At 41.4% G+C, this 21602-nt stretch overlaps 1 protein-coding gene across 2 annotated transcripts in view; it reads right to left on the bottom strand.

Moving 5' to 3' along the window:
• Positions 1-21602, bottom strand: part of LOC121314713 (oxysterol-binding protein-related protein 10-like) — a 125155-nt gene that overhangs the window by 66179 nt on the left and 37374 nt on the right. For both annotated transcript variants that reach the window (XM_041248281.1, XM_041248280.1), the window contains one exon: positions 7608-7802. In XM_041248281.1, the coding sequence (XP_041104215.1) occupies positions 7608-7802 (195 nt within the window). The remainder of the gene's footprint in view (positions 1-7607; positions 7803-21602) is intronic.

Below are 21602 nucleotides of genomic sequence, written 5' to 3'. Positions count from 1 at the left end.
TGTTTGATATGCTGTGTCTGAATGTAACTTTTGAGTTGTATCCGATAGTTTGTTTTTCATTTTAACACTTTTGTTGTTTAAAATGTAACTGTCATAATGACTGCTGTTGGCAGTTTCAGGTATGATTAGAACCGCGGCGGTTCTAGTGTTAAGCTGTAACAGGAATTGCTGGGAAGCACGTAGTATATATTTTTTTTACATGACCCTCCGTCACATTAATGTCACTGTTCTGGTTAAATAAATATAATACAATTGAACAAAGTATTTGGAATAAATTAGCGGAATAAATATATGCGGTGACATCAGGCCGGAAGGCAGAACAAAAACAGACAGGCAGGTACTGCAGTTCACAGGTGCGGCGTGCGCCTTTTTATTTTCAACACAAAAATAAATACAATATTTAAACAAAAAATAAACACTTGCTCACAGAGCACAAATAAAATATTTAAAAAGAAACAAAATCACGAGGCTGGGCATTCGCCTTCCCTGGTCCTATACTTAGTTTCGTTTTGTTTTGATTTCTCCTCTCTCTCTTCTCCGTACACCCCACCTGGATTGCCGAGAGCTGCAGGTATTTATGCAGGTGACCATCTTCCCATTAGCAATAAATTAATCACTTAATTTGGGAGATGGCCACCTGCTGCACGAGTTTTTAATATGGAATGTTTAATGTAATGTTCCCATCCACGCTGCAAAACAATACAAACATATATATATATATATATATATATATATATATATATATATATATATATATATATATATATATATATATATATCACATGTTTTTCAGGTTTTTCTGGGGTACATTTACCTGAAGAAAAAGAATCAAAGTGTATTCAATCTCATCTACAACAGTGCTAGTCAAAGCTGATCATTTTGTTTCGCTTTCAGGTTGTAAAAAACTGCCTGGAAGAGGTTAATACTTGTCCATGGCATTAAACCCAAATTTAACTGCTGCAGAGGGAGCAAAGCTCTGGTCTGTTTTCTCCCTTGACAGAACATCCAAAACCTGCCTCTGCTCGTAATTTATGAACTTGTCAAGAAACAAATGAAGCGAGCGAAGAAATAATGAATGCCTCTATAATGTTAGCACTGATATTGATATACAGTGCTCCCTCACTATAAGGCTATTAATTATAACACGCCTCAGAATATAACGCTCCTACAGCATACCCCCCCAATTCTCTATACTAGAGATTCATGCAATATTTCAACAGTACACACAGTACCGGTGTTGTTCAAACTGTAAACAGCTTCTCAGTCTAACTTCCGTTTCTGTCTCTCCCTTTTAATATAGTATCTGAACTGAAGAAAAGCTGCGCTGACACTTTATAATACAGATATCTTATTCAGCATTTGTTTTATAACTAAATAAATATTAGGTCTATTACGTGGTTATCTTTCTAATTTACTTTTTTGCTGCAAGAGGTGCTGCAGCATTCTCCAGGAGACAAGATGCTTCAGTTTCGCTTCAGTCCCGCTCCGGCAACCGAACCTGGGACGAGCCCGTTCCCTCTTCCCCTCGCCCGACCTGCTCTCCTTCTCGCACTTGGTTTGCTTGTCTGTCGCGTCAAACTGAAGTCCCGACCACCATTTAGCCAGGCTATTTACAGTTTAAAAACTGCTAATTAAAATGACCCACGAGCAGGAATGTTACAAATATAGCGTTGACCTTATGGTGCTTTATGCAAGGTTAACTCACGGAAAGTAACATTTTTGCTTCACTATATGTGCATTATCGAGAGGGAGTTATTTTATATTCTTACTTATGCCCTTGAAATGGGGAGAAAATGTACATATACAAGAAAATGTAAATAGCTTCATACGCTACAGTCAAGGGATAATGTTAGGATTTTACACAATTCCAGCTTTTTAGCATACACTTAATTAGAATCACCCCTTACAAGGCTCAAGATTTCAGAATTAAAACATAACTAGGGCTTATGCAAATTGTTTCTTTTCTTTTCACTTTTTATGCATTGTTTTCAGTCACTTTCCAAAATGCTTGGGTGTTTTTTTTTTTCTATCACAATATGTATAGTAACTTGACAGTACATGCACACTTAAGTTGTACCTGACTAGCACACCTACTGTTCTTCAGAGCAGTAAGAGACGCAGGGTTCTCCCCAGGAATTCTGTACAGCCTGCAGCAGAACATTATAACGAGGAGCACTTTTAACAGAAAAAATAAACTTGCCTTACCTTAAATAGATAATATGACAAAAACATTTTTAATAATTTCGTTGACTAGATCTGGTTGCACTTTATGTTCTACATTCTTTTTCTGTTTTTTATCATGGTAAATTACCGTGCTCATTTAGGCACTCTATGATTTGACTGGGGAAAGATAACATAGGTTTATTGGAGTTCACACAAAAAAACGGTAACCTTTTCACTTCTTTTTTAGCTTAATTGTTGAGCTTATTGCTTCATTTAAATTGTTTTCTTTAATGTTAAGTTTTCAGGGCATTTTGGTAATGCACGCCTATTTTTGTTTTTCGCTATTCTACATTTTTTTAATGCAACTGTTCATTTTAACACAACAGTACTCACACACATTTTGTCACCATCACAACTGTTGCATTAAACCGCAGTGTAATAATCCAGCACCTGTGCATTTGAGAATTTGTACGTCAGCTGACAACAGCTGAAATCCCCATCACACCTTTTTTCTTAAAAGCTTACAGGCTCTATAAATGAACCCCAAATATCTCTCACAAGCACCTGGGTACATATTGTTCTATCACAGCAAAAGGAATATGCTTTTTGGTGCATATGTATAGCTATTATGTACTATATAAATCACCTTACAGTACATTAATACGACGAAAAATGGACTGAATAATAATACCCAAAAATAATCTTAATATCTTTTTAATAAAGTAGCTGGCGCTAATATAATATTAGGCGGTGGATTGAGCCGAACGGCGGCTTATTTTGAACGCCTGCATTCATTGTCACTATTTTTTATTTGAAAATAACTGGTTATTTTTTTAGCAATCATTTTTAGCATTTTAGCCTCTTGAAGTGCTTGACACAGAAAACCAGCCCCTTCAACTCTCTGATTGGTTAAATGTTGTGTCAAGACGTAACACAGCTTTTCATGTCGTTCCAAGATGTTTATCACTCAGCAACGCGCAAGTGATATAGTCTGCTAGAAGCGCAATCAATCCTTATTGTTGAAGGCACAGTAGCATCTGCAAGACAGGCAGATCGTTTTTTTCCAGCCAGGCGGCGACAACCACTTTGCTGGCTGAAAAGGCCTGGTGAGAACCCTGACACGAGACCTCGATTTAATTCCTTTTCCCGATGACCGTCCCTCCTTCAAAATCGTGCCTTCTGACACACTGCCGGTGTTTTGGTTCAGCTCCACAAACACCATTCTCTCCAGGACCTGGTTATCTTTTTTTTTCTGAAGAACCTTCTACATTACATTGGGCACAGTGAATTTAAATTAAACCATTCACCTGGCCCCTTACAAAGACGGTCTTTGTTGAACAGTGACTCATCACTTCTCTCTGTGAAAAATAATACCCAAGTACTGAAACAGAAACAAACTGCTGTGAACTTTTCACTCTGTCTTTACTTTCCCAATGGGGCATGGCCTCCGACCATTACATTTTAGTCTTGTTACTACACAAAGTGTGAAATAGTAAGACAGTATTTGGGGCAATACCATGTCAAAAGAACATTTTCTAGCAACCAAAAAACTTTGAAAATCTAGATTGTGTAACACTCTGTGTGTATGATCAGCATGCTCTATTTCTGCCAGATGCCTGACCTTCAGATCCTCTGCCTTGGTTCTTTGCTAATTGCCTTATCTAGAATTTATTCCAAGGCAACTCTAGGGGCTTTACAATTCTAAAAGTAGTTTCATATTCAAATACCCCAATGTTCAAATACGTTTTCTATTTTCTCACAAAGACCGTGAAACTGCTAGTTTTACATTTGAAAGAGGTCACTAAATGATCAACTTCAGTCACAAGCTTTGGATTAACAACTGCATCATAGATATCAAAAGACAAACAGACAATTACCAATAAATAATACAGATAATCGAATGCATTAGAACAGCTGCAATTAAAATATATTAAAATCCAGGTGCTACACGTGAACATAAAAACCAGTATGATGCATGTGAACCCAAAATATTTAGAATGCTAACAGAACAAGTGGGGGCTGGCAAACTGCAGTTTTCTCATTATTTGAAATCATCCTTCAACATGTACTTTAACCCAGGATACCACCAGCAGAACCGTAAGGAAAAGCAATCCAAAACTGCTGGTCTCAAACAGAAACATGATATTGTTGGATTAACTATTGAATGAAAGCCTATAGTCGCTGTTTAACTATGGGCTCCTGGGAGTAATGAGCAGTCATCGAAAACTTGTGTGTAAAAGAGGGATTTTGACCCGGCTACAGGAGAATCATTATCGCTGAAAGGGCTTTGCTTTCAACAGTCCCTGCAGCAGTTAACGTTATACAGCACATGAACCCCAGGTGTCGATGTCCCAAAAGTTAATATTCGCTTTCATTTTATAGGCAGCCTTTGTGAGCTGAACAGCTGGTGTGATTGTTCACTTGAATTGTCATATCCAGCCTACTGTAAAAGCTGTTTTATTTATCTTGGCAAATTTAATACATGTTCACTGTGTTAAAAATAAAAGTAAAATGGAAAGCCAAAATATATTGTATAAACACAAAACAAAGGCTTATTCCCCCCTCTTTACTAATGTGTTTTTAACACGTTACAAAAAGTGGTGAAAATAGTTTCAATGATATGTAAACTGTATCAATATCGTGCACGTATTTCAATATCTATAAAAGCAATAACATTGAAGTTTTCCAAAACACAGACAAATACACCAACACAACTGCAATATCAAAGATATATACATACAGTGCCTATAGAAAGTCTACAACCCCTTGAACTTTTTTCACATTTTGTTGTGTCAGTGTCTCAAGAGTTTCATACATTTAAATGAGGATTTCTTCCCACTTTTTTTTTTTTTTAATGCATTTTAATTCCAGGCTATAAGGCAACAAAATGTGAAAAATTCTGAAAGGGGGTGTAGACTTTCTATAGGCACTGTATATTGACATTAACAATAACATTCACAATATCCATGGAGAAAAAACAGGTCTTGTTATATTGTTTTACTATTCTTTCATCAGCCACCTCAAAACCAAAATATTTCTATACTTCATTTAACAGACTTCGGACTTGTTCATTTTCTAGCCAATCCAGAAGTAACTGAATCTTCAGATGCTGAGTATCAATGCTGACTCACAACAGTTCAAAAACTATTAAGTACAATGTCATGCCGAATTTTGTATTATTTTGGAAATGTGTTTTGATGTTTTAAAAGTACATCTCATTTACAATACCGAATCTTGACATTTAAAAAACACATTAATAATAGCACAAGTAATTACACGGACAAATTGAAAAATGAACCACTGACGCATGCGTAGATCTCAAAATAATGCAAAACCGATGGCCAATAGTGTTTAATACAGCATGCAAATAGCGTTTGGTACCTGTGTGTGTGTTGTGTCTTACCTTTATACCTAAAAAGGAGTATAGCACCATCTACTGGAAATTTTACATACAGGAACGCGGAACTGCATTAGAGGAGCAGATGGATAAAATGGCCGTCTTACAGTGAGCTTATACTACTTCGAGTTACATGTTTTCTTTTAACAAAGTGTTTGGTTCATTGAATTACTTGCTGCTGTTTTTATGGGAATACATCACAGTGTGGTGTTTGGCTACGAGACGAACATGGTTTGTTGTATCTTAACATAAAATAAACTTGATTATACTCCGTTTGCATTTGTAGCAGTATTAGCAATAAAAAGCATGCCGCCATATGGAAATTATTTTCAATACAGAACGATATCAATATCATTCAAAATATCAATACTGGTGCCCATCACTAGTTTTTTTCTTTTTTTTTTATTAACAGACTCCCTGAACAAAAACTCTAGACACTATGTCACTTTTCACTTTATAGGTTAATTAAAAGAGAATGATTCGACAAACACATGTCTTAAGGGTTACAGGATCCCCAGAGGTGTAAAGAAAGTTTGTTTTCTTCCAGTTTTATTAAATTAATGGAATCAGGGAAAGTCTAACCACCTGTTAAAAAAAGATGCTAAAGAACTTGATTGCCAGATATTTTCTGAGGATGGATGCATCACTGTCACTACTGGTCAAGGGACTACAGTAATACAAATCCAGCTTGAGGACTGTGCTAGACATAAGCAAATCAGCATAATGTGCAGGGGGTGACTTGTAAGTCAATATCTGTTACAATATTCTCTCAGACTAGATAAAGCACATTTCACAGGTCCAATGTTTCTTGAAGGACTACTGTACTGTATATACTAAAGGGAATCACAGAGCAAAATGTTAACCCAACACAATTTAAAAAATGTAATATCTTAAGTATTTCTAGTCATGAAATTGTTTTTACAGGGACTAACAATGTGGTTGGACAAATTCTTCCATATTTAAAAGACTCTACCCTTGTATAACAGGTACCTGAATCAGTACCAATGAAGCTCAACTGTGGTTTTTCCTTTACCAATTCAAGAAATATAAATATTTATTTATTTACTTTAACAAAGTTCTAAGATCTAAAAAGCCATCTATTTAAACCCTGGCAAGAGCTTCAAAATACCACCTTATAATACTAAACCAGGTACTGAATTTGTCGCATTCCAATCAGATTAATGCAATTACTTTGTATTTTACAAGAGGGGAATTCAATGTGGGGTGGCTGGCTTCTCTAATTTTAACAGGTATATGTGCACCCTTTGCCAACCATAACTTCTGATAATGTGAACTGCTGACTAAGTACTAATCATCCCTCATTTAGTAATTCTGATGGAACTTTGATGTAATTCAACTGTAAACTCTAGCAAATTGTATTGCAGAAAGGTTGACCTTTTGATCCAATTTATCATTATTGGGAGAAAAGTGAATTCTAATAAATGCCAGCCTAAAACTCGGAAGCCTGCTGTGTTGTTGTTACCCTATCCTGTTTCTCAAAAGATTAGCAAACATTTTCTTTGTTTTATTCGGCAGGGATAGTGTCAAAACACCCTCCCTATCCCTGAACAAATGGGAATGTAGTCTGGCTAAACTGAATAACTGATCTGCTACTACAAGCTCCTGACCCTACCTAAAAGGTCAGTACCTTTGGTTCTGAATTTTGTTTCATTTGTTTATTATGGAAAATAAAAGTCTGCTCCCCAACTCTTAACCACCTCCCTGAGTCCAAGTCTTTCATATGTTATTCCTGCTGCTTGCCCATCTTCACAGACAAGCTACCTTACCACCTACCAATAACAAGACTCTTGAAAATGTTTTCCAGAGAACACAGACCTTTCTGGATGACATTGCAATTGGAAATCTGCACAAAACTCACTTTCATCTTTGATTTTGACTGTTTCATGGTAAAACTGATTAAATAAATTATTTCAAGCTAGTCAGAACCCTCATTTTCAAAAGCAGATGTAAATTTTATTCGAAGCAAACCGCTTGCTGCCGTCATGTTCACTACACTGCTGAGTCCAGGAAGCAGTCCATCTCCTACCTCTTTGACTTCGAGGAGCCCTCCTGGATACTGGTTCTTGGCCCTCCTTGCTGCCGCTGGAGACTTGTGGTGAGTGATGGTGACGATGCTCTGCGTGCCACTGTGAGACAGGTGCCTCTGGCTGCTTGGCGATGCAGAGTTGGAGCCGCCGTGCGGGAGCAGAGAGAGGCTTTTGGTCCTGGCAGCCGCGTTGCTCTGGAACACAAGCATTACAACCACGCACTCTTTACTACACAAAACTTAAACTTAATCTTTTTTTTTATTTTTCTGCTGGCTTTCTTTTCAAGCTGTCAGTAGCTAATAGGAAATATAACTGGGTATAGTAAATAATGTCTTTAGTAAGACAGTCATCCAAGAAAAATAAGTGACCATCATCCAAGAAAAAAAAAAGTGAAATGTGTTTATTGTCCAGAAGGACTACTGTAGCACTGAGGGGTTATGTGTTGTGGAGAATAAAATATATACAATGTCGTATACTGTATAGATAATATAAGGATTTAACTAAACCTGGGTGCACAAAGTCTCTTCTGGCTTGGGAGGGCTTAAAGCCTGCATTAAAGAGACTGCTGTCTCTCTCTCACAACCAGGAAAAGCCCCCCACTTATGCTAGCTTCAAAGACTTCCAGCTGTGAGCACAAGCTTCTTTTAATTGTTTTGAATAAAGAAAAATGGTATGGTTAAGACAAACAGTCTCTCTTTGGAGGTATTTGTCCCATTACAGTGTAAAGGGACCAAGCTATCTACTTTACAAGGCTTTGTCTGGAGAAAATGGGAGTGTTCAAGAAGACATGACCAATTCTGTTTTTTCAAACTGTTCAATAATGGACCAGAATGTGTAAGGACTGTGTTTTCCTAAGGTTTGTAAAGGGACTGCTTGTGTCACAGACACTCTCTCTTTCTTACCATTCAAAAAACTCTCTACACATTCAAAACAAACTCCCTCAACATCTGCTCTACACAAATTCTGCGCTGCTGAAACACGACAGGGTTTGTTGGAATGGACAGCTTCATGCTGGAAATCCATACCTACTATCTAAAAAGACCACATACAGGAATTCTTTTCTTTGAAGAAATCACCAGGAAATGTAAAAGTAAACCTCAAATCTTCCACTGAATCGACCTTGTTTGCAAAGCCATTCACCACAAGAGGAGAGATTTACATGACGTCGCAAAGTAGTGGTGCTATCGCAAAGGTCGTTTGGGCACGATTTTTGGAGCTCAAAGTCGCTATAAACTTTTTTTGCACTGGAATTCAATTCTGGAGCCATGCTTTGCACAGTCTTTTAAGGTTAGCGCCAGTGTTGGCATAACTTTTGAAGCACAGTGTCATTAACATTTCATTGTGAAGTGAATTTGATGCGGCACAAAGCTGGCACTGTGCTGCGTTTGCCTTTTGTAAGAGCCATCTCAGGCAGGCTTATTGGAAGGAAGTGAAACGTGGAGAAACAAGAGAAGAGGAACATAAAGACAGAACTTAAAGTTTGTGAACACCAATGATAATTATGGAATTTCCATGACAGCCTTCTTGAATCAAAATTAGTCTTTTCTTAAATATCCAATAGGGTTTATGTTAATCAATTGCATGTCTTTTGAAACAAAATGATGTATGAATTTGACAAACAATGAGTAACTACGACTCAGGGTATGTGAAAAAGTAAGTGAACCACTGGTTTTATCAGCTCAACTAAGGGGATAATTAGAATCAGGTGTTTAAATCATTAGGTAGATCTTCACACTATATAAAGATCAGAAACTTTGTGAGTTTGGTCTTCACCATATAGGTGTGTGGGAACACGTCATGCCACAATCAAACAAAATCTCTGAGGACCTCAGAAAAACAGTTATTGATGTTCATCAATCTAGAAAGGGTTACAGAACCATTTGTAAGGATTTGGGACTCCACCAATTCACTGTCGGACAAATGGAGAAAGTTCAAGACCACAGTCGCTCTACTCAGGAGCAGTCGTCCTACCAAAATATCATCAAGGAAGTCACAAAGAACCCCAGCGTAACATCCTGGCAGAGATTTAAATTAGCCATGCTGACGGGGGGCAGATTTAAATTAGCCATGCTGACGGCTCACTTAGATTCTTGTGCTGTTAACCATGAAAGTCCCCACAATACTGTTTACATGAGCAGAGAAAAGTTTCATGAGAAAGAATCCACATGTCATCGTGTTTAACGTAAATGGTTATTAAAGATCTGATTTGCCGATGGATAGGGCCTGCTTTTTTAAAACTATGTTTTAGTGTTGTCGCCCACACTGCTTTGTTAGATATTTATTAATAATAAACTGAGCCAAATCCTCAGAGTGGTCGTTCAACAGGCGTTTGGGCTATTGAAAGGGAGGGCATACATACAACTGAAGGGTACTGAAGTGAACCACAAGCTTATTCCCCAAATTATTACAGCCTCCTGTATCCTGCACAATCTCTGCCAGGACCGTAAAGAGGTTCTCAATCAAGCAGAGGAACAGCTACCTCAGCCTTCAACAAGAATTGTAAAACGGCTGCTATTAGAGATGCACAGCTATCTTTATTTTTGTAATCTGACGGTGAACTTTTATTTTGTATCACATTTTCTTTCATTAGCTTGTTTTGCATCTCTTTATACTTTGTACTTGTATAACTGCTTCTGCTTAATAAAGAAATGGAATATTGAGTAGTATTGTTGACTCACAAGAAACAAGTCACAAAAATTCAACACCACTTTTGATTTTAAGAGTGGGTTAAACAATGTTCATTTTGTGCATTGCATCAAGCTGCCTCACAAGCCCACGATGCATAGTAATTTGCATATTCCCATGTGAATTCTATAGCAGCTTTAGGAAAGGACTTGAACAAGCTAATTAACATTTTCACAAGAAACTTGTGTTTACATGTGTAAATGGCCGTTGACTTCACAAGTTTTTCCTGGAATCTCACAAAAAATGAAGACCTTCACAGTAAAATACTGAGACTAGAAATAGGTCGGCCAGGGTGTCCTCGGCTCACCGTGCCCCAGCGACCCCTGTGTTCTGGCCGGGCGCCTGCGGGCTTGCCTATATGCTGCCCAGGGCTGCGTTGTCCTCCGACACTGTAGCTAGGAGTAGCTGTACGGTGAGTCTGCAGTGTGTAAAAAGGCGGGCGGCTAACGGCACACGCTTCGGAAGACAGCGTGTGTTCGTCTTTGCCCCTCCCGAGTCAGCACAGGGGTGGTATCGGTGAACTGAGCTAAAAAAAAAAAAATAAAAAATAACTGGACACTACTAAATTGGGGAGAAGATAAGAAAAAACTAATTGGCGACTATTAAATTAAAAAAAAAGAAAACATAACACGGTTGATTATTGAGACGATCGCAATTGGCGTGCAACCAACGTCAATTAAATTTAAATCTCCAGGAGGCTGTTGAGAGCAACCCGTGAGACAAATCAGGGCATTCTGAAAATTAATATTTAATTTTGAATCCAATTTATACAGTAGTCCAGCCAGTGTTTAAAATGCTGTGGTAATGCGACTATGTCATTACGTTAAGTCTGTGAGCCGTAACAGACATACGCATGCAAGCGGGCACGTTCATGCGCGTTGTCTCTTAGTCTACGCTACACTGCAGCTGCCTTGCACTTTCAAAAAAAAGAGAACACAAAATGGACAACGGCGAGGGTTCTTCAAATCATAGCAGCTCCAAAGATACCATAAAAACAAAAGTACTTTTGTTGTTACAATGACGACTGGTGTAAAGACCCTGATTATAAAAACTGGCTTCGCAAAGTCGAATGAATTTCCAGCAGAATGCATTTTGTGTCATCAAGCATTGTCGGTTAAATAAGAAGGGAGATGTGCGGTTAACATCCACGCTGAATGCACAAAAGGAAACTGTGAAAAATCAGTACCAGTAGCGAACACCTCAGATTACACACCTTAAGAAAATCTAGTAATGGCAGCAGAAATTGGAGAAATTTACCAGAGCGTGGCTCATCAATTAAGTTATGCTAGTCAAGACTGTGGAAACAAAATGCTTTAGAGGTTTTTACAGGACTCAGAAATTGCAAGAAAAATTACTTGTGGATGGACAAAAGCAACCAGTACTATGGAGAATGTTTTGGCACCAAAATCTTTTGCTTAATGATTTTTAATTGGCAGGGGTTTTTTCAGTTGGCCTAAGACGCCTCTAATAAGGGAAATAGGAAGTTTTTGCCAGTAACTGTTCGTTATTCCCACCCAGCCCCACCCCCCCCAGCAGAAGAAAGCAAACATTTTACCATTATAACAAACAAGGCCATTGCTGTACACATTTAAAATATTATTGAAGAAAACGGCCTTAGAATAAACTGGGTGTCATCTTATATAGCTGATAATGCCTCTGTTAATTTTGGGAAACACAGGTCAGTATATACATTACTAATAAATACAAATAAATAAATGCAAAAATATGTTTTTGTTTTTACTCGTTGAAATGGAAAAACTGAATTGTGATATTACGCGTTTACAACAACTACAGGGGGGGGCATGACAGACGGACCCACACTTGTAGATACTGCAGTCTGGCGAGCAGATGATAATTTGTGTTTGTTTCTCTGCCAGACATCGTTGAACCGTTTTCGGCACTTTTGTGCAGTTCTTCGGATGCCAGCCAAAGAAGCATTCATAGATGCAGCTGTTTGTTCCCATGCCTCTTTCACCTTATTTGTCCTGGGTTCTTGATGTTTTGTGTCATATTTATTGTCAACCTCCTGCAAAAATATCAAGTCCTGTGGCATGAAGCGTTCCTTTCATTGTCTGCAGATTGCCAAATTCCACTTTATGGTGCGATGGTGTCTCTTCCATGCCGGACACCAAAAACACAGAGGTAGCACTGCTTATGCTTTTGCTCAATTCAACAATGCCGAGTGTCCTGTGCCAGCGCAAACAGCTTCTTAAAAGGGAATGCTACTGCCTCACGATTGGGCAACAGATTTCATCTACCACTCTGCAGTGACTGGTGTAAGGCAAAGACATTGTGTCAGATTACGGTTGCGTCGGGCGCTAAATTTGATCAAAATCACCATCTTCGAACAGACCACTCCCTGCAGCACTACCGCAATGATTTTGTGCGCTGCCCTCGTGTTATCAAAATCAGGCTCAAGGAGTCAAAACTTTATTCCAAGACTTTTCAACTTATTTCTAAATCAAATTTTGGTAAATATATGCAGATTTATTAAATGTCATTGTGCATATAAATTATGTTAACTGAGCACTGTGAAGATATAATACCTATTAAGGTATCACAATACTAATATATGTAGTTTACTTAATTTACCCTAGCTAATCAACATTAAGTTAAAATATCCGCTACGGTGTTGTATATCCAAGTGGCAAATTTGTAAACAATCTAAATCAATATGGAATCAAATCAACAACAAAACACTTCCGATTGCAGAGCAGGATTTACTATTCCGATGCTGACTGAAAAGTAGATTTTTTTTTTTCAAGCTATTAGGACTCTTGTGTTACGCAGAAGTGTAGATTAATTAATTTATGATTGATTCTTCCAATTTAAAAATGTATTTAAAAACCGGCCAAGCTTAAGACATTTTTGCAGAAAATGATGCAATATATTTCTTAATTACGAGTGACACACTCAGCAAACCATTAAATATATTATGGTTTATGTACTGTAACAGAAGTAATGCAATGAAGTTTATACTGGTGTTGGTACTGGTTCACAATACTTTTTTTATGCAAAGACCACATAATAGCAAGCAGCCAGGCTTAAAAATTGAACATGCTAGACCACGCTCCCCAGTAACCCAAAACAGATTGATCCTCCTAATACAAAGTGTGCAAAAAAACATTACAACATGTTGTTTGGACAGCAGAAGTGATCAATAAATGTTCAACAGTTTTTTTTTTGTGTCACCTGCGTTCTTTTTTACAGACTGTAAAATGACTGCATTGGCGCTGGAGCTTTGAAATGTATGCTTCAGTATAAGCTAAAGAAACCAATGTCTTGCTATTGCTTTATTTTCAATAGTCTCAAAAGTGTCTTGCAGTGGTGCGGCTGGATTTCACAAATTCATGTATTCATTTAGCACAACCATTCAATAGACATTTGTGAGAGTCAGCTGTTCAAATCCAACACACTCATAGAAAAGAAAGTGCTATTTTTAGGCAGGCAAGAAATAAAAAGAAACAAAATAAATAAAGACCTGGAAATGTTACAGTAGAATCTATAATATCAGGTAAATATCGGTAATTGATCAATTAATGTTTTGTGTGAGAAGAGATGTGCACGCTGGGTCAATCTGCTTACAGCTTTTCCCACAGTGTCTCTGTACCACATGAAGATCTGCTTGCAGATTTAGTGTGAAGACTGTTAGGGCTCTAGCAGTAGGCTTTCCTTGGGTTTCAATCTGTTGGCTAGCCAAAAAGCGTTACAGGTGGGCATCCCTATATCACTCCTGTGGTAACTGTAGGTCCCAGACTGGCTACCACCATCATATATATTGTACTGCACTGTACGTGCACTGTCTCTGTGCACTGAAAAAAAAAAGTCCTGTTGCACTGTACTGTGTGTACTGGGCTTGTGCACTACAAAAGGTGTTACGTTGATACTAGTAATATAGGCTATACTGATAGCAATTGCAGTTCAAGGTTGTTTGTATTGCGCACCACTGCAGTTACATTATGCCGGGGTTTCATTCGAGCGACATATGCAAGAAAGGTCTCCCCACAGAGGACAGGTTGTATCCTCTCTGTGCCTCTGTGTATAGCTCTGTGCCTAGGGAAAATAGGAGAACAAGTAGGAGACTGGCTTCATGGTCCTCCTCATCTTCTCCTCCCCCCTCCGGCTCCCAAGCCTAAGAGGAGAAAAAAGAGCCACTGATCTCATAGATCAGACAACTGAGCAGCTGGATAAGCTCTGGGAGGCAGTCTCCCAACAGGGAAACATGTTAGCTGAGCTGTTGCACGAATGCACCATTACACTCACAAGGTGTAGTACACACAGAATGGCAACAAGAGGATCTGCCGTCTATCACGGCGTCTGATGAGGCAGTCAATCGGGAGTTCCCCTCTGAGGAAGGTGACTTGGATAGTGCAACACTAGTAGCACAGGTGCCACTATCAGCAGAGCTTTTGCCACTGATTAAGAGAGCCATTGACGTTTTGAATGTTCCATGGCCTGTAGATGACAATCGAAAACACTCAATTTTTGAGGACGGTCCCGCTCTCTCAAATGTCTCCTCCGGTACACCTGGATGTCCTCTTTGAGGTGCATTCATCCTGGGGTCCCCTGGCTACAGCGCCTGCTGCTTCATGTTCCTTGGGAGCGCTGTACAGCCTGCATGAGGCAGATAAACTTGGCTTGGCTGATTTTCCACCAGTAGATGCTGCTATCGCATCACTGGTGCAAGCCTCTAAGCTAGCGTTTTTAAATGAATGAATTAATGAATAAACAGTGCCGGGTTTCGGAGATCATGCTTAAAAAGAGCAGCATAAGCCTTTGCTGCGCACCTCGGAAATTATAACAGCATCTTGGTGGCTTTCCAGAGCTGTTTATTAAAGTTTTTTTTTCCCCCACAGTCACAGACCCACACCACAACAGCTTGAAGAACTGCGGCTGGTGAATAAAAACCTGCTCTGTTAGGGACTATTTTCCTCAGCGGAATGTTACCTGGTGAAATATCAGAAGTTCAAGGTAAATATTAAAGTTTTAAAGAGAAAATAAAGAAATAAATTGTTTTCCAATAGCGAAAGAGCCCTCTCGATGTGGGCTCTATAGTGTCGTTGATGACCTTGACTTTTGTTAGGGGTTAATTTCAGGTGAAATGACCAAGTAAGAACCCCTCTCCCTACCTGAACACACCCTGACCCCACCATATTCTCAACCGTCACACCACTACCTGACTGACCTTTGTTCCTTACTCCTGGCCAACTATATTTCCTGCCTTCAACTGCCTCAAACTCACCTGTTCAGACTGCACTTGTAGACTGCAATTGTAACCCTGTACTAACATGTAACACTTGTAAGTCACTTTGGATAAAGGGGTCTGCCAAATAAAAATAAATATATAAAAGAAAAGTATGTTTACTAAAACACGTGTTTCATTCACAACTGCACATTTGATAATATGTAGCTAATGGAATTATTTTGTTTGTTACAATCACTTTAATAAAAATCTAAGACATTTTTATTCGTCTTTCTTCCTAAGCTTTAGCAGAGCTTGTAGATGGCATTATTAGTCTCTGACTGTTGAAGCTGCTGCAGGAGTTAAACTATTTCATTTTCAGAATAACAGCATGACGAGCAGGTTTTATACTTGTGTCCCTGCAGCTAAAAATACTTATGCCTCCTGATGAGAACTTGCAGCTTCAATATATAGATTTCCTTCTACCACACTGATTCAAATAAAATGCATGTGGCTGTAATGCTCGACAGAGCTGGACTTATCTAGCAATTACTATTTTACCTTAAGCGTTTGACATTAAATTGATCTTGTCACAAAGCTTGTTTCATTGCTTCCAGAAGCTTAGTTGTATAGATGTATGTCTTTTGTTCCCTGCCTCCCAATGTCACAGCTCAGTAGGATGAGACCCTTAATAAATGCAATGAACAGAATTGGAAAAGCAGGTCAGGGTTAAACTCTGTGGTTTAAAAGGCTCCATGCAATTGCCTCTGCATGTTGGCCTCCCTGTGCTCCAGCACTGCATCTTCCCAGCTGGGTTGTTAAAAGTATTAAACCTTACATTTTCCCTCCTTAGTCATAGAGTGTAGGAGTCAACAACTATGCACCTTACACCATGAGAAGTGCACTTTGATAAAAAAAAAAATATGGCATTTTGATACTGCCTTCCAGCAAAAGTACTGTAACCACCAGAGATCTCACAGTTCATGATATTTTACTATGAAGCATGGTGGTGGCAGCATCATGTTATGGGGATGGTTCTCATTGACTGCGACTGGGGCACTTGTCAGGATAGAAGGGAAAATGGTTGGAGCAAAGCACAAAAAAGTCCTTGAGAAAAACCTGCTGCCCTCTGCAAGAAAGCTGAAACTGGGACGGAAGTTCACCATTTTTGCATAACAACGACTCAGAGCACACAGTCAAAGTTACACTGGAGTGGCTAAGGAACGAAAAGGTAAATGTCCTTGAGTGGCCCAGTCAGAGCCCCGACCTAAATCCAACTGAAAATTTGTGGCATGATTTGAAAATTGCTGTCCATCAACGCTCCCCAAGGAACTTGACAGAGCTTGAACAGTGTTGTAAAGAATGGTCAAAAGGTGCTTCCACCAACTATTAACTCAGGGGGGTGGAGACTTATCCAATTATGATCTTTCAATTCCGTATTTAATTATTATTTTTTTTCCTCAATAAAAACCTTTTTCCCTTTAAGTGTGGAGTATGGTTTGTAGATAAGTGGAAAAAAAAAAACATTTAAATGCATGAAACTCTGAGGCACTGACACAATAAGATGTGAAAAAAGTTCATATATATATTATATATATATATGCAACCAATAGCAAATCAATTCATAAAATGTTGTTTGATAATACTGAAGTAGTACTGAACACAATTTCAAACAAATTCCCTGATCCTAAAGATAATTTGGGGTGGTGATTTTAACATAAAACATTTGGATAATAATTTGGATAGATGGCCTCACAAAGTTATCAAAAGGAGAATCTGCTGAAATTAATTTTGTGTTCAAGTTTATATATTATTGTAACAATGCCCGCCCCTGTGTATATTATCTGTTATGTGTTGCGTGTGGTGTGTTAAATGTTGGTGTATAGACATTGGTACACAGGATATAAACAGGTCTGTGTAACACGAGTGTTTAAAAATGTATATGTGTATTTAGGCACGAGGATTGCACAGCACTTCACGTGCAAGTAAAATGTAATAATATGTGAGCACAGGGAATTGCACTTTTATTAATTCAGTGCTGGGAATAAAGTGAATAATGGGGAAATGCACTTATTTAATTCACAGCTGGACATGGTGAATATTATAGACGTGCACGTGTAGGTTGGGTGTTGTCGGTGAGTAGAGATGCACATAACCTCTGCTGTGTTTGAGGGAGAAAGGGATCGTAGTCTGTTTTTGTTTGTCTATTTATTTTGGCGTAGAGTGCCGTGTCCTGTGTTTTTCGTGTTTGTGTAAACCTTTTATTTTGTAATAAACCGGCGCCAACAGGCGTCTTCATCATTTCATTTCATCCGTCCTGTGTTTTGTATATTTCATTACCTTTCCTGGTTCTGACGCCGCCCACTTCGGCCGTCTCTGTGACACGTGGTGTCCTGCGTGGGATAACAGCGCCTCCAAGCGTCAGACCAGGAGAGGTGTTTTGTCAAAAAAAAAAAAAAAAAAAAAAAAAAAAAAAAAAAAAAACCACAGCAACAACAAAAAAAATAAAACATGGAAGGCTGGGACTGGAGAGATGGCTGCCAGGACCTGGAGGAGTTCCTCGGTGGTCTGGAGGACCAAGGCTGGTGCCTTGCCTGTGGGGAGTTTGGGCACCCGGTGGTGCGCTGCCCCTACCAGGAGGGAGAGGAAGAACTGCGGCAGGAGAGGAAGGTGAGGAGGTGGCAGAGAAGGGGAAAGGGGAAGAGGAAGGCAGAGGTCCAACCGCTGTCTCCACAGCCGCACCAGTATCCTGCAAGTGAGGAAGAGCCGCACCAATCCCCTGCAAGTAGGGACAGCCGCACCAGTCCCCTGTAACAAGGGGAGACTCATGCTGCTCCCACCTCCACCACCAGGAGACAACACGCCGCTCCCACCTCCATTGCCAGAAGCAGAGCACCAGGAGCTGCCTCTGCCCCCGCCACCACCACCGGCAGGGGGAGAGCGGCGGGAGCTGCCTCTGCCTCCGCCGCCACCTCCACCGCGTCGATCCTCGACTCGTAACGTCCTCGCCGATCCCCCTAGTCCGTCCTCAGACAGGAGACGAGCAGCTGGAGAGCTGCCTCTGCCTCCGCCACCTCCACCGGCAGGGGCAGAGCAGCAGGAGCTGCCTCTGCCTCTGCCTCCGCCACCTCCACCGGCGGGGGGAGAGCAGCAGGAGCTGCCTCTTTGCCTCCGCCCCCTCCACCGGCAGGGGCAGAGCAGCAGGAGCTGCCTCTGCCTCCGCCACCTCCACCGCCAGGGGCAGAGCAGGAAGATGGCTGACAACTGCCTCCGCCACCTCCACCGGCAGGAGGAGAGGTGGACGAACCAGGAGACAGCTCTGTGTCGACCCTTACGGAGGAGCGGAGGTGCAGGAGTGGTCGTGCGTGCCCACTAACCGGAAGACTATAGGAAGGCGGGGTAGGATCCCACTTACGGACGACCATAGTGAAGGGGGATGGCAGAGGGTGAATGCCTGCTGGTATCCCTGTCCACCAGCAGAGGGTGAATGCCTGCTGGGTCCCTGTCCACCAGCAGAGGGTGAATGCCTGCTGTATCACTTCCACCACCATCACAAGGAGAGGGAAATGCTGAACAGGTGGTCGTGTCCCACTTCCCACTGTCGGACGACCATGAGTGACGGACAACTTACGGACGAACCATTCCCTGGAGTGGCAGAGTGTTCTTGTCCCACTTACGGACGACCCCTAGAAAGGTGGTAGTAAAGTGGTGTTTCTTACGGGACGACATAGTTGAGGGGGTATTGGTATACCACCACGGAAGAGTTGAAGGGGGGTATCGTGTCTCCACTACTTTTGAAGCCATATTGACCTGAAGGACGGATGGTGGAACAGGAGTCCCCCCTCCTCGACTCGACGAAGGGAACGGAGCTGCGAGCCCGTCCCCATTTATTTCCTCCACGGAGTAGACGAGGCTGCTTACCTGCACCACAAGGGCCAGGACTAGATGCTGGCGGTCCTCAGCAGCCCTTGCATAGGCTGCTGAGGGAAGCACGGGGAAGAACCTCCCGGCTGCAGTGGCCGAAAAGAGGGCCAACACCCGCACCCCAGCTTGTCCTGACTCCCTGCCTCGCTTCGCCCAAGGATGCCAGCCTCGCTTCGCCCAAGGATGCCAGCCTCGCTTCGCCCAAGGATGCCAGCCTCGCTTCGCCCAAGGATGCCAGCCTCGCTTCGCCCAAGGATGCCAGCCTCGCTTCGCCCAAGGATGCCTCTGCTCTGCATCGCCTGGGGTTGCCCGCCGCTCTGCATCGCCTGGGGTTGCCCGCCGCTCTGCATCGCCTGGGGTTGCCCGCCGCTCTGCATCGCCTGGGGTTGCCCGCCGCTCTGCATCGCCTGGGGTTGCCCGCCGCTCCGCATCACAGCCGGAAGTACTGTGGCCGGAACCCCACGAAGGGGAGCTGCCGGCCATGAAGAAGGGGGAGGAGGTCTGGAGACCGCCAACCCCAGCAGCAGTTTCGCTGCCGGAGAAGGGGGAGGAGGTCTGGAGACCGCCAACCCCAGCAGCAGTTTCGCTGCCGGAGAAGGGGGAGGAGGTCTGGAGACCGCCAACCCCAGCAGCAGTTTCGCTGCCGGAGGAGGGGGAGGAGGTCTGGAGACCGCCAACCCCAGCAGCAGTTTCGCTGCCGGAGAAGGGGGAGGAGGTCTGGAGACCGCCAACCCCAGCAGCAGTTTCGCTGCCGGAGAAGGGGGAGGAGGTCTGGAGACCGCCATCCCCAGCAGCAGTTTCTCCGCCGGAGATCGTGGGGGAGGTCCGGAGACCTGCTCCCTCTGCAGTTTCTTCCCTGCAGGAAGAACGGTGGTTGAAGCCCCACCAAGGGGAGCTGCCGGCGCCGAAGGAGGGGGAAGGTCAGGAGACCACACCCCAAGCAGCCTTTCCGCTGCTAGGACTACCCTGGCAGGAGAATGCTACCCTGCTGACAGCATTACGACCTGTGGGCCCCTGGAAGCCTCTGGTCCTGGCCAAGGACTTTGGGCGGGACTTTTGGGCTTTTAAGGGGGGAGGTGGCCATTGAGGCCATGTGTGCTTTGCACAAGGGGGGTATATGTGGCAAAGTGCCCGCCCCTGTGTATATTATCTGTTATGTGTTGCGTGTGGTGTGTTTAAATGTTGGTGTATAGACATTGGTACACGGGATATAAACGGGTCTGTGTAACACGAGTGTTTAAAAATGTATATGTGTATTTAGGCACGAGGATTGCACAGCACTTCACGTGCAAGTAAAATGTAGTAATATGTGAGCACGGGGAATTGCACTTTATTAATTCACGTGCTGGGATTCAAGTGAATAATTAATTGGTAATTGAATCCCAGCACAATAGTATATATAGATGCACGTTGGCACATACTGGTTGTTGGGTGTTCGGTGAGCGGAGAACGGGATTGGAGACGGAGGAAATTAGTAGTAGTAGTCTGTTTTCGTTTGTCTATTTATTTTGGCGTAGAGTGCCGTGTCCTGTGTTTTTCGTGTTTGTGTAAACCTTTTATTTTGTAATAAACCGGCGCCAACAGGCGTCTTCATCATTTCATTTCATCCGTCCTGTGTTTTGTATATTTCATTACCTTTCCTGGTTCTGACGCCGCCCACTTCGGCCGTCCCTGTGACAATTATATATGGGATACAAAAATCCTGAAAAGAGCCAATAAAGATTTATCTACACATTCACATGTTAATTTCTGATTGATATCAAATGTTTTAGGAAACTGGGTAACAGACATTATTGAACCCTTCATTCTGATCATGAAGCTATATATTTAAAAGATGAATCTCTTGATCCCACACTGCTAAAAATGAATATGACTTATTGGAAACTTTAAAAAAAAAAAAAAAAACTTTGGAGGATGACAAATGTAGGGAGGAAGTTAAACACATTATTATTTATTATTGGAACCAAGCAGAGTCAATTAATATGTTTGGTAAATATTGGAAGTTTATGAAATATAACGTAAGATCTGTGGCTGTGAAGAGAGGAAAGGTGAAAAGAAAATAAATCTGACTGAAAAGCAGGACAAATTCAAAGGGTCACAAACTATTATTATTACAGTTAGAATTAGACAAAATGTATGATGAAAAAGCCAAAAGGTGCATTTGTAAGAGCTAGAAGTGCATGGGGGGGGGGGGGGGGGGGGG

This window comes from Polyodon spathula, chromosome 4 (genome assembly GCF_017654505.1).
Source record: "Polyodon spathula isolate WHYD16114869_AA chromosome 4, ASM1765450v1, whole genome shotgun sequence".
NCBI lineage: Eukaryota > Metazoa > Chordata > Actinopteri > Acipenseriformes > Polyodontidae > Polyodon > Polyodon spathula.
This window is presented reverse-complemented; position numbering and strand designations above follow the sequence as displayed.